The 13,046-nt window shown below is 64.5% G+C and overlaps 2 protein-coding genes and 2 non-coding genes across 5 annotated transcripts in view; all 4 read left to right on the forward strand.

Annotated features, from left to right (window-relative positions):
- The first annotated feature begins 406 nt into the window (after positions 1 to 406).
- Positions 407 to 11,974, forward strand: CHD8 (chromodomain helicase DNA binding protein 8). Of its 2 annotated transcripts, none has more exons than XM_034787635.1 (23): positions 407 to 659; positions 808 to 1,021; positions 1,238 to 1,433; positions 1,753 to 1,920; positions 2,154 to 2,333; positions 2,661 to 2,771; positions 3,306 to 3,514; positions 3,796 to 3,995; positions 4,133 to 4,289; positions 4,572 to 4,661; positions 4,834 to 4,937; positions 5,151 to 5,265; positions 5,830 to 5,905; positions 6,187 to 6,241; positions 6,461 to 6,665; positions 6,891 to 7,099; positions 7,218 to 7,736; positions 8,562 to 8,701; positions 9,005 to 9,247; positions 9,537 to 9,650; positions 9,870 to 10,049; positions 10,549 to 10,674; positions 11,060 to 11,974. In XM_034787635.1, the coding sequence occupies exons 1-23, from the start codon at positions 434 to 436 to the stop codon at positions 11,537 to 11,539; spliced, it is 4,317 nt and encodes a 1,438-aa protein (XP_034643526.1). In that variant the 5' UTR covers positions 407 to 433; the 3' UTR covers positions 11,540 to 11,974. The 2 variants fall into 2 exon arrangements, with proteins under 2 accessions (XP_034643526.1, XP_034643527.1); XM_034787636.1 differs by having other exon boundaries at positions 9,882 to 10,049.
- Positions 5,643 to 5,745, forward strand: LOC117886356. The gene has a single exon (XR_004647939.1). It is a non-coding gene; the product is annotated as a small nucleolar RNA U6-53/MBII-28 (small nucleolar RNA).
- LOC117886355 lies at positions 9,328 to 9,435 on the forward strand. Its single transcript, XR_004647938.1, has one exon. It is a non-coding gene; the product is annotated as a small nucleolar RNA U6-53/MBII-28 (small nucleolar RNA).
- Positions 11,975 to 12,805: 831 nt separating the features above from the next.
- Positions 12,806 to 13,046, forward strand: part of SUPT16H (SPT16 homolog, facilitates chromatin remodeling subunit) — an 18,759-nt gene continuing 18,518 nt past the window's right edge. The window contains exon 1 of the mRNA XM_034787517.1: positions 12,806 to 12,963. Within this exon, the coding sequence (XP_034643408.1) occupies positions 12,898 to 12,963 (66 nt within the window). The 5' untranslated portion in view covers positions 12,806 to 12,897. The remainder of the gene's footprint in view (positions 12,964 to 13,046) is intronic.

Genomic DNA, 13,046 nt, shown 5'->3' on the forward strand with positions numbered 1-13,046 from the left:
CCTGCCCTCCCCGAGCCCCTCTGCGCCCCGCCGCCCTGCTCTCCCCGAGCCCCTTGTCCCCCACTGTCTGGCCCCACCGCCCTGCCCTCTCCGAGGCCGTCCGAGCCCCTCGTCCTCCACCCTCCTGCCTGCATGCCCCAAGCATCTCGACTTCTGTCCGCATGCCTTGTCCCAGACCACCCCGCCTGCACGCCCCAAGCCTCTTGTCTACCCCGCACACACCACTCCCTGCCCCCATCCTATCCCAGCCTGGTCTCTGTCTCTTCTTCACAACACCCATCACTGCCAGTACCCCTCAATCCCAGACCGCAGCCCCCTGTTCTCCCGGCCCTGGGCTCCTCCCCCAACCCTCGTGTTCCCACCCCCACCGCCCCAGTGCTGACTGCCCCGGCCCTGCTCCCAGGTGCAGAAGCTCCAGGCCATCCTGAAGCCCATGATGTTGCGGCGGTTGAAGGAGGATGTGGAGAAGAACCTGGCGCCCAAGCAGGAGACCATCATCGAGGTGGAGCTGACCAACATCCAGAAGAAATACTACCGGGCCATCCTGGAGAAGAACTTCTCCTTCCTGTCCAAGGGGGCGGGGCACACCAACATGCCCAACCTGCTCAATACCATGATGGAGCTCCGCAAGTGCTGTAACCACCCCTATCTCATCAACGGTGAGGGGCCGGGCGGGGGCTTCCCCCTCGGGCAGTGCTGTCCCCTCACTGCCGGCTCCTGTCCCTGCAATGGGGCCATCTCAGTGGGGCCGGGTTGGGGGAATGCTGGGCCCCAGAGTAACGTGCTCACTTGTTCCTTCCCCGTCAGGCGCGGAGGAGAAGATCCTGGCTGAGTTCCGGGACTCCTGCCCGCACTACGTGCCCCATGACCTGCACCTCCAGGCCATGGTGCGCTCAGCCGGCAAGCTGGTGCTCATTGACAAGCTGCTGCCTAAGCTCAAGGCGGGCGGCCACAAGGTGCTGATCTTCTCACAGATGGTGCGCTGCCTCGACATCCTGGAGGACTACCTCATCCAGAGGCGGTGAGGGCACTTGCTATTCTAGGGCCTGTGTGTGAATAGACGCTCCCCCAGCAGGGGGTGGGATCGGGGAAGTGACCTTAGCTCTGCTGTAGGGCATACATCAACACAGGCTGTGGTAGGTTGGAAGGGGTGTCATCAGTGGTAATGAAGCTGGGGGTGCAGTGGGGCATGGAGTTCCATCACTACGTAAACACGGTGCTGGCCCCTCCCTCGCAGGTACCTGTACGAGCGGATTGACGGACGGGTGCGGGGGAACCTGCGGCAGGCTGCTATCGACCGCTTCAGCAAGCCTGACTCGGACCGCTTCGTCTTCCTGCTCTGCACCCGGGCGGGCGGCCTGGGCATCAACCTCACGGCAGCCGACACCTGCATCATCTTCGACTCGGACTGGAACCCCCAGAATGATCTGCAGGTACTGGGGACCCTCCCCTGCCCCACTGTGTGCTGCCTCCAAGAGCTGACGAGGGGGTCATGCCCTTCTCTTCCTGTACTCCCTGCAGTATCTTCCCCTACTCTGGGGTCCCTGAGTGTTCTTTTACCCCACAACCCAGCCCCATCCCTTAGCATCCCCTGGGGCTGTCCCACCCCCTGTGCACTTCCAGGGCCCAACAACCACTGTCCCCTAGCTACTCCCCTTCCCTGCCCCTCAGAACGCTCTGGGTCCCGTGCCCCAGACACCGGCTCCTCCCCTGCTGAATGCACCGGGCGCCCTGATGCCCCTCTCTCCCCAGGCACAGGCGCGCTGCCACCGGATCGGTCAGAGCAAGGCGGTGAAGGTCTATCGCCTCATCACCCGCAACTCCTATGAGCGTGAGATGTTCGACAAGGCCAGCCTCAAGCTGGGGCTGGACAAGGCCGTGCTGCAGTCCATGAGCGGGCGCGAGGGCAGCATCGCCGGGGTGAGAGCACGCGGGGAGCCGTGGCATGGCTCCAATCAGTCCCCAGGGCGAGGGACTGGTGGGCTCAGGAGGGTGGCAGGGAGGAGGTGGTGGGCTGGTGGAGGGGCTGTGACGTTGGGGGTACCCGTGGGCTGGGGTGGTGGCATGGTGTGGAGGAGGTTCTGGGGGGCTGAGGGGGCTGTGATGTTGGGGGTACCCGTGTGAACAGTGTGTTGTCCCCCTCCCCTCCCCAGATCCAGCAGTTCTCAAAGAAGGAGATCGAGGACCTGCTGCGCAAGGGGGCCTATGCTGCCATCATGGAGGAGGACGATGAGGGCTCCAAGTTCTGCGAGGAGGATATTGACCAGATCCTGCTGCGCCGTACGACCACTATCACCATTGAGAGTGAGGGAAAGGGCTCCACCTTCGCCAAGGTACCCCCAGTTCCCCTGCGCAGATCCTTCCTGCAGATGCCCCCAACACCCCTCTCTGGAGACAGTGCAGGAGCTCCCCCTTCACCATGGTCCAGCTTTACCTCCCCACTGACCTGCGGGGCATGTCTCACCTGCATCCGGGTGGGAGGGACAGACAGACGCACTCGGAGGTCAGCCTGTGGGTGGGGAATGGAAGCGCGGAGGGACACATGGGATGGCTAGACACATGGCACGTTGTAGCTTGGAGATCCAGGGGCGGCACTGCCGCCTTACCCCCCCCCCCCCCCACACACACACACACCCTAACCCCCTGGCTCCCTCCACCAGGCAAGCTTCGTGGCCTCGGAGAACCGCACAGATATCGCCCTGGACGACCCCAACTTCTGGCAGAAATGGGCAAAGAAAGCAGACCTGGACCTGGACCTGCTCAACAGCAAGGTTGGGGGAGAGGAGTGGGCCCAAGGGGGCATGGGACCGGGCACTCGAGTGGGTGTTGGGGGTGGGGAACGTGCCCTCTTCAGCTGTGGGGGGAGGGGCTGGGGAGCATCGGGTGGGGGAGGGGGGTTGCTAGGGCCCCCAGAGCCTCCTATCCCCACAGCAGGCTGGGCAAATAGAGACAGTCGCCCCAGTAATGTGGATAAGCATCGGGTCGGAGCCCTACCAGGAGGAGGGGCTGCTTCCCACTGTGCTGTGAGCCCCCACAGCTCCCTGGCTCTAGATCTCACTCCCAGGCTTCCCTGGGCCCCCCGAAATCCCCAAACTGTCCTGAAAGGGAATGTGTCCAGAGCCACCTTGGAGAGGGGGTCTGGGCAGCAGGAGGTTCTCCCAGCCAGAGGGGTGGGGGGGGTATCCCAGAGCTGCCCTCCTACAGCAGGAGCTGGTTCTGGGGTCTGGGCTGGCAGCTCTCCCTGTGTGCTTCCCCCCTCCCCCTCCCCCCCAAAATCTAGGTGTAACCATCCCTCCCCTCCCCAGAATAACCTGGTGATTGACACGCCGCGCGTGCGGAAGCAGACCCGGCACTTCAGCACCCTGAAGGACGACGACTTGGTGGAATTTTCGGACCTGGAGAGCGAGGATGAAGAGCGGCCACGCTCCAGGCGTCATGACCGCCACCACCCCCTGCACCACTCATACGGGCGTACGGACTGCTTCCGCGTGGAGAAGCACCTGCTGGTCTACGGGTGAGGAGGGCTTGTCTGGGGGTTCCCTGGGCCGGTGCTGACCCAGCCAGTCCCCCAGGGCTGCAGATGCTGGTAGGAGGGCTTGGTATGGTCAGGTTCCTCGTGGTTGGGAACACTGGGGAGTATATTTGGGGGAGGTCTCAGGGCCGGTGCTGACCCAGCCAGTCCCCCAGGGCTGCAGGTGCTGGTCTGAGGGCTTGGTATGGCCGGGTTCCTCGTGCCACGGGACACTGCGGGGGAGGGGTCTCAGGGCCAGCGCTGACCCGTGCGACTCCCCACAGCTGGGGCCGCTGGCGAGAGATCCTGTCCCACGGGCGATTCAAGCGGCGCCTGTCGGAGCGGGACGTGGAGACAATCTGCCGCGCCATCCTGGTCTACTGCCTGCTGCACTACCGAGGCGACGAGAACATCAAGGGTTTCATCTGGGACCTGATCAGCCCGGCTGAAAACGGCAAGGCCAAGGAGCTTCAGAACCACTCGGGTGAGGGTTCCCAGCCCACCACCCAGCTCGCTCCCTGCACGCCTGCCTGCCTCATAGAGGAGCCATGGAGCTCCTTGGGTGCGACGCCCCGCCAGCCCTCCGCCCCGTTCTGACCTCTCTGTCCATCTGTCCTCCAGGCTTGTCAATCCCCGTGCCCCGGGGGCGCAAGGGCAAGAAGGTGAAGTCCCAGAGCACATTTGACGTTCACAAAGCCGAGTGGATCCGCAAGTACAACCCCGACACGCTCTTCCAGGACGAGAGCTACAAGAAGCACCTCAAGCACCAGTGCAACAAGTAAGGGACCCAGGCATCTGGGCTCCCCCCAACATGCACATGCTCACCAATAGTGCAAGTAAGGGACCCCGGTGTCCAGGCCCCCTCCCCCCAGCGTGCACACTCAACACTAGTACAAGCAGGGGACCCAGACATCCAGCTCTCCTTCCCCCCCCCCCCCACACACGCACAAGGGACCGCGGGGTCCGAGCTGCCCTCCCCCGGCTGGGGATGGGGCCCAGGCATCTTACTCCCCAGTATGGACTCTGTGCTCTCTCTGACCCTGTGATGTGTCTCTGTCAGGGTGCTGCTGCGAGTGCGGATGCTGTACTACCTGCGCCAGGAGGTGATTGGGGACCAGGCCAGCAAGGTGCTGGCTGGTGCTGGTGCAAGGTAATGTACCTTCTGCCCCCCCACGCTGTGCTCCACTGCCCCCCCCCCCCCGGGCCCCCCTGGGCGCCCCTGCCCTGGGCCGTCCCCTTCTCTTGGCCCCCCCCCCATCTGTCCGTCCTCCCTGCGTCTGGACCTGCGTCTCACTTGTTTCTCTGCCCCCCTCTCCTCCCAGCGAGATCGACATCTGGTTCCCGCTGGTGGAGCAGCTGGAGGTGCCAACCGGCTGGTGGGATGCTGAGGCCGACAAGTCCCTGCTCATTGGAGTCTTCAAGCATGGTGGGTGTAGGGGACTCAACTCCCCTAGGTTGACAGCATGGGGGAAGGGGGGTCTCACTTGGGGAGGGATAAATGGTGCATGCGGTGGGAAGGGAGTGAACAGTCCCAGAGTGGTTGGGCCAGGGAAGGCTGTTTCTGGCCCCAGTGTGTGTCTGTGTGCACAGAGAGGGCAGTGGGGTGCTGAACCTGACCTGTGCCGCCTCCTCCCCCCAGGCTACGAGAAGTACAACACTATGCGAGCTGACCCCGCTCTCTGCTTCCTGGAGAAGGCCGGGCGCCCCGATGACAAGGCCATCGCCGCAGAGCACCGCCTGGATGTGGGAGAGGGGTGAGTGACTGTCTAGGGGTAGGGGTGGGGCCTGGGCACGGGGGTGGGTTGAGTGATGTTTCTCAAACTTCTGTATTGATGACCCCTTTCTCACAGCAAACCTATGAGTGCAACCCCCCCCTTGTAAATTAAAAACACTTTTTTGTATTTAACACTATTATAAATGCTGGCGGCAAAGCGGGGTTTGGGGGTGGAGGCTGACAGCTCGTAACCCCCCATGTAATAACCTTGTGACCCCCTGAGGGGTCACAACCCCCAGTTTGAGAACCTCTGGTCTAGATGACTGACGGGTCTAGTGGGCAGAGCCTGGGGGTGGGGGGGGGGGGGGTGAGTGGCAGCCAACATGGCGGGGCCTGGGTAACCTGTCCGGAGGGGCGTGCCTGTGATGACTTGCCATGCTAATACCGACCCCCCAGCAGCACTTGGCTCTGCCCTGGCGGGGAATGAGTTAAACTTGCTTCTCACGGAGTTCTGAGGCACCAGCCCCCCAGGGGCTGTGGAGGGGGCCCAGCTGGGGGCAGTTCCTGGGGGGGTCACTAACCCCTCCTTTCCCATGGGCCTCAGGGCGGAGTTTGACAAAGACTGCGAGGACCCCGAATACAAACCGTTGTCCGGGCCGGCCAAGGAGCAGGACGATGAGGTGAGAGCTACTCCTAGCCACCCCCTCGCCCCAGGGTCCTCCTCTGCCCTCAGGTCCCTCTCCACAGCGCTCCACCTTGTCCCCCTCTACCCTCTCCCCACCGGGTTCCCCATCTCCACAGACCCCCTGCTCCCCCCGCCATAACCCAGCCCCCCATTGGCTCCTGGGGGCATCCTTGTCTGGGGCAGGCAGCAGGCTGGGTATCGGGCAGGGGGTGGGTGACATGGCTGAAGGGCATAGTACTCCCAGTCCTTAATGTGTCTCTCCTTCCCCACCCCCAGGGTGATCCCCTGATGCTGCTGGACGAGGAGATCTCGGTGGTGGATGGGGATGAAGGTAAGGGGGTGGGGAAGAGGGTGGCTGGAGCACAGAAAGGGTTAAAGTAGGCACTGTCCCGTAGCGTGTAGGCTGGGGCTGGCTGGGAGGGGTTTGGGGTACAGGGTCTGTGTGCATTTGGGGGCTGTGACCCCTGTTGTCTCCCTGCAGGCCAGCTGGGGGGTTGGGGTGCAGGGTCTGTGCAATGGAGGGGCTCTGACCCCTGTTGTTCCCCTGCAGGCCAGCCGGCCCAGCCCGGGCACCTGTTCTGGCCGCCGGGCTCAGTGCTCACGGCCCGCCTGCGGCGCCTCATCACCGCCTGCCAGCGCAGCTACAAGCAGGAGCAGCTGAAGATGGAAGCCGCAGAGCGGGGGGACCGGCGGCGCCGGCGCTGCGAGGCAGCTTGCAAGCTCAAGGAGATGGTGCGCCGGGAGAAGCAGCAGCGGTGAGGCCAGGGCAACATGCAGCCGTAGGGGGGAGCCCCACCCTGTTCCAGGGGGTGCTTTAGAGATGGGACACGCACCCTGCAGCCACCACAGGCCTCTAGGATGGGGGGCCCTGGTTCTGGGATCTGGGGCGAGGATGGGGGGGCTTGGGGCAGAGGTGCATCTTCCCAGGGACTGGCTCAGTTCCACGGGCCCGCTGAGGCTCTCCTGTTCCCCGCCTTCAGGTGGACGCGTCGGGAGCAGTCGGATTTCTACCGCGTGGTGTCCAGTTTCGGGGTGGAGTACGACCCTGACACGCTGCGCTTCCACTGGGGCCGCTTCCGGGCGCTGGCCCGGCTCGACCGCAAGACAGACGAAAGCCTCACCAAGTATTTCCATGGGTTTGTGGCCATGTGCCGGCAGGTGTGCCGGCTGCCCCCAGCCGCCAGCGACGGTGAGTGTCTGTCTGCCAGCAGCCCTGAGTGGGCATAGGATAGGGTGAGGATAGGGTAAGTTGGGGGTCTGGGCTCCCAAAGTCTCTGACCCCTCCCTCCCCCCATCTCTCCCCACAGAGTCCCCGGACCCCACGCTGTTCATCGAGCCCATCTCGGAGGAGCGGGCCTCCAGGACACTGTACCGCGTGGACCTGTTGCGCCGGCTGCGGGAACAGGTCCTGTGCCACCCGCTGCTGCAGGAGCGCCTGGCCCTGTGCCAGCCACCGGGCCCTGAGCTGCCCACCTGGTGGGAGTGCGGGCGGCATGACAGGGAGCTGCTGCAGGGGGCAGCACGCCATGGGCTGAGCCAGACCGACACCACAATCATGCAGGACCCCGACTTCTCCTTTCTGGCCGCCCGCCTCAGCTACTTGCATGGCCGGGCTGGGACGCCTCAACCCCCTGCAGGGGGTGCTGGAGCAGCCACAGCCTCCCCCCTGCCCCCCACGCCCGAGCTGCCAGCCCCGCTGCTGCCTGTGCTTCTCCCCAAGCCTGACTCAGCTGATGACTCGGACTCGGAGCTCGACCTGGGGAAGCTCTCGCCCTCCACATCCGGGTCATCGTCGTCCTGCTCAGAGGACAGCGATGATGAGAGGGGTGAGTGTGGGACCCCCTGTACTCCTCCCCCTGGGGTTCCACCCCATCCCCTCTGGGTCACCCATCCCCTCCCTGAGCCAGGGATCCCCTCTGCCCTCCACGTCCAGGTCATTGTCCTGCTCTGAGGACCGCATGGAGTGTGGGACCCCCATACCCCTCCTCCCTGTACCCAGACTGAGCTAGGGATCCCCCTGAGCCAGCTCTGACTGCAAACAAGGGTGAATGACCTGACCCCACAAGCCAGGTCTCTTCCCCTCTCCCCTCCCCCCCCTCCCCCCCGTTCCCGTGACTTTGATGAGAAGTGGGGGTGCCCACCTGGACCACCTCCAGAAGCCCTTAAAGGCCAGGAATTCCCCCCCCCCCCCCCGATATCAAGGTATTCCCCTCTGGAGTGCAGGGAAGTCCCCTGGCCTGAGGGACAAGCCCCTGGGGGGGGGGCGGCAGGTCCATCTGTGGGGGTGGGTCGGTCGGTCTCTGCATCCTCCTCACCCTTTTCTCTCTCTGCAGGCAGGGAAGCCTGCAGGATGGGCGTTGGTCATGGGAAGCAGGAGGCCTCCGTCTCCCTGTGGCAGGAGTGGGGGGCGGAGGTGTCTCCCCCCACCCTCACCCCCTACGCACAATGCCCTCTGTGGCAGGAGTTGCCCATGGGGTGGAGCATCTCTCTCTCTCTCCCCACCCCCCAGGCCTGATGCCCTGCAGGGGGGAAGCTGTCCATGGGTGGGGGGGGTGTCCGTCTCTCCCCAGGGCACGTCTGGTGCCCTGTGGGGGAAGCTGTCCATGAGGAGTGTGATGTCCGTCTCACCACCCCCCTTTCCCTACCCCCAGGCACCATGCCATGCGGGGGGAAGCTGTCCGAGGAGGAGTCCCTGCTCTCCCTGCCCACTTCCCAGGAGGGTGACTCTCCCCAGCCCACTGCCCCGGAGCTGCTGCTGCAGGAGCGGCAGCGTGCCCACGAGTGGCCCAAGGTACTGCTGGGGGAGGGGGACACAAACCCAGCCCCAATCATCTGGGGAGCTGGGTGGGGCCATTGGGGGGATTGGGGGTAGGTTCTGTGGGGGAGTGTGGGGGTTGTCATGGCTACATGGCAGGTTTTGATGGGGTGGTTGCTGTGGCTCTGTGGGGGGGATGGGGTGTTACCATGGTTACGAGGCCAGTATTGTTGGGAGGTTACCATAGTTCTGGGCAGGAATGGAGGGGTTGCCATGGTTACGTGGCTCATTGTAATGGGGTGGTTGCCATAGTGATACTGACACCCCTGTCTCCCCCAGGACCGGGTGCTCATTAACCGCATCGACCTGGTGTGCCAGGCTGTGCTGTCGGGGAAGTGGCCCTCAAGTCAGCGCAGCCAGGAGCTCTGCGGTGGCCATGGGGGAGACCTTGCCCCCCGGCTGCCAGGTGACTACGCCAGCTCGCCTGCTCCCCATGCCTGCCCCCAGGATGAAGCGCCAGCCCTGTACACCCGGCTCCGGCACAGCCCCGAGGAGAAGGAGTTCACTGTGCAGATCAAGGACGTGAGTGGAGGTTTGGGGGTGCCAGTCCCATGGGAGGGGGGGCAGGGCGGGGGTTATGGGGGATGTCTCTCCAGAGGTGGTGCCTGTGATGACTTGCCATGCTAATACCGACATCTCCCTGGCAGTGCATGTGGCTCTGCCCTGGGGAGGAATGAGTTAAACTCACTTCTCATGGAGACCTGAGGTGCCTGCTCCCCTGTGGGTCTGGGACAGTGGGGGGGGGGGGGTCACGCTGGGGTGCATTGGCCCCTGTTTCCCAGCCCCCATGCTGACCCTGTGTCTCCCCCAGGAGGAGGGGATCAAGCTGACGTTCCAGAAGCATAAGCTGATCCCCAATGGCGCTCTACATGAGCGGCACCCGCACTCGCTAGGCCACAAGAAGAGCAGCAAGAAGCTGGTGGAGGTGAGGGGGTGGGAGAGCATATCAGAGGGGGTGTGGGGTTTCTGAGTCCAGCAAGAGCTGCAGAGCCTGGGAGGGCTGTGGGGGGTTGTATGCACAGGGGTGTCTGCCTTCATGGAAGCTGTAGTACCTGGGGGGGTGGGATGGCGGGGGGGGGGTCTCTGTCCTGGCTGGTGGGGCTTTGTGGGGTCTCACTCTCCTGACTGGGGGTGTCTGCCCCAGCTGGAGCTGCAGTGCTTGGAAGGGCTGCGGGGCCCTGACATCGACCTGGAGGCGCGGATCCCGGTGGTGCACAAGGCGAATGGGACATTGCTGGTGGGGGAGGCGGCCCCACGCCGAGCTGATCTGGAGGCCTGGCTACATGCACACCCTGACTTTGCCATTGACCCCCGCTTCCTGGCTGTGAGTGTCACCCCGCCCCTCCCTTCTGTCAGGGCCATGCCAGAGAGCCCTTGGGCCCCAGCTTCCTGCCCTCCTGCCTCTTCACCCTGGGCTCCTGCTCCCCAGTGCCGGTCTGGAGATGGGAGAGAAATGGGCTTTGGACACGGACATGCACACATGCCTCTCTTCCTCCCTGCTGCTGCTCTTCTCTCTCCCCGCCCCCTCCCGCCCTGCCATGTGATCTGCCAGAACTGCCCCCTAACTCCCAGAGACACACTCCAGGAGTGTTCAGCAGGTTCAGGCCCCTCTGGGGATGGACTCTGATAGGCCCCAAATAGAGGGAGGCTCTGACAGCTACTGCCCCCTGGTGTCATGGTGCTGCTGTCAGGTAGAGGCCCTTCAGGGAGGTGGGGCCCTGAGCAGTTGCTCCGCCTGGGGAAGCAGAGCCAGAGCCAAATAACCAGTTGTCACTTTCTCTTGCCCCGATCCCTGTGTGTCATTCCCCGTTCCCACCTCCCAGTACATGGAAGATCGGCGCAAGCAGCACAAGTGGCACCGGTGTAAAAAGACAGGCACAGTAGAGCTGAGCTGCCTGCCGGGGTTGGAGCAGGGCCCTGGGGCCAGTGGCTCCCACAACGGCAAGAAGGTGAGAGGCAGGTGCTAACCCCTCCCTGTCCACCCCCTTCCATCTCATCCAGCGTTCACCTGGCCCCCTCCCATTGATCTACCCCCTACCTTTACCCTTCACCTTCATACAGCCTCTTCTAACCCCCTGCAAGGGCAGGGCCCAGAGGCTGGGTCCGTATCTGCCTGGACTCTCCATGGGTTTCATCCCCCAGCTCCCTCCAGTCATGGTGTGTGCTCCCTTGGGAGAGGGGTGTGACAGTGTGGGGAATCTCTAACTGCTGGGCGGAAGGGTCCACTGTCCTTGCTGGGGGCAGGCTAGCCCCATAGCAGTACTGGGTACTGGACTGGGGGGGGGGGGGGGCAGCCTTGCAGCATTAACTCTTCCCCTTTCTCTCCCTTCCCAGGGCTTCATGACTGACCCTGTGATGAGCCGGCTGTTGCCAGGGCCATTGGAATCCGAGGGGGGCCTGAAACAGCTACGGGGTCGGCGGGCTGGTGTGGAGCTGTCCAAGATGGTATCCCTGATGGGTGGGGCTGGGCGGAGCCAGCTGGGGGCTATGGGGCCCCTGTCTTTACACAGTCCCTTCCAGCCTGGACCAGCCCCTGGCTCTTCCCTGCCCTATATGCCCTTCCCTACAGCCTCTTCCTCTGGATCCCTGCTGCACCCAGGGTTGGGCCATGGCAGCTATCCCCCAGGCCCGCATGTGCACCTGGGCTCCCTGGGGCACCCGCAGCCTGACGAGGAAGAGGAGGATGAGGAGGATGAGATAGATGACTTATCTCAGGGCTATGCCAGTTCAGAACAGGACTTCTCCCTGCTCGATGACCCCATGATGCCAGCCAACTCGGACTCCAGTGATGGTGCTAATGACGGGGGCGACTGAGCTGAACAGCTGGAAGAGGGGACTGGAACTTACTGACTGTGTGGGGGATGGCTGGAGCGACCCTAGGGTGGGCCCTCAGCATCCATCAAACAATCCTCTTCCTGTGCTGGGGCTCAGGGTACAGAGTGGGGGGACTCTGCCCTGGCCTGGGATGATGGGAATGGGCACAGACCCTGTCCTGGGGCAGGGGAGCCTCCCGGGGCTAGATGTATGTGGGCTTGGCCAGTAAAACTGCACCCCAGTATGAGGCCCCAGCTAGGGTCACCTCCCAACCTGTGGCATTATCGGCCAGTGTGCATCCCTGCTCCTTACTTGGCCTTCAAGGGGTGGCAGCCCCTATCCTCAGCCCCAGCCGTGCAGGGCTCAATGCTGTATTGTATGGGGGGGAGGGGGGCTATATTTATATAAATATGTAATATGTCTTGTGTAATATGGGTGGGGAGGGGATGCTGTGGTGGGGCCGGGACCCTGTGGGGGGCTGCCATGTGGCTGGAGCGGGTGGGGGGTGGGGCTGCCTGGGTTAGCGCTTCCTGTAGTTGAATTTTTTTCTAATAAAAGAAAAAAAATGTGCAAAAAAAAAAAAAAAAAAATCCCCTAAGCCTGGCCTATGCGGTGGGTGTGGAGGAGCTGTAGGCTGGGCGGAGGGAGCAAGTCTCTGCCTGGTTTCCTAGCAGCTGTGTCCTGTGAGCAGCCCTGGCCCCACCGGCCTCGCGCCTGGCTCTGAACGGGGCCTTTGGGTCTGGCTCCCTCCTGCTGCCCTTTCCCCTGGGGGGGAGGGGTGGGGGGGTGAGCAGCCCCCCCCGGGAGAGTAAGCAGGCCCCCCCCCCCGGGGGTGTGAGCAGGCGCCCCTCCCCCGGGCCAGGACCTGCGCCTGCCCCTCGCGGGAGCCGCAGCCTGGGCGGCCTGTCCCAGCCTCCTCCAGGGCCACAAGGGGGGAGACGAGCCTGGCCCCGGGGCCCCCTGCTCCCCCCCGCCATAGCTCGGGGGGGGCCTCGGCCGCTCCCCTCTCGAGCGCGCATCACGTTCCGGGGCGGGGGGCTCCGCGTGGGAGCCAGGCTGTCACGTGGTCGAGGGCGCGCGGCGGCGTAACCACGTGCTGATCACGCGGGAAGGGGCGTGTCCAGGCTACGCATGCGGGGCGGGATCACGTGCCCGGGGCGCGCGGGGCCGCGCGGTTTTAGGAGGAGGTGGGGGGGGGGGAACCGCCAAAAAGGCGGGGGGGGGGAGGCCCCGCGGGCGCGAGGCGCCGGCCCGGAAGCGGAAGTGGGTCCCGGGAGGCGGGGTGTCAGGAGGCGCTTCCGGGGGCGAGGGGCCGCGGCGGGGCCTGGAGCGCGGGGACGAGCCGAGCCGGAGTCTCCATGGCGCTGAGCCTGGACCGCGAGGCCTATTACCGCCGCGTCAAGCGTCTCTATGGCAACTGGCAGGTGCGGCCCGGCCGTCCCCGCCGGGACCTCCCTGTTCCCCCCCCCCCCCCCCCCCCCCCCCCCCCCCCCCCCCCCCCCCCCCC

The sequence above is a fragment of the Trachemys scripta genome, chromosome 12 (assembly GCF_013100865.1).
Source record: "Trachemys scripta elegans isolate TJP31775 chromosome 12, CAS_Tse_1.0, whole genome shotgun sequence".
Classification (NCBI taxonomy): domain Eukaryota; kingdom Metazoa; phylum Chordata; order Testudines; family Emydidae; genus Trachemys; species Trachemys scripta.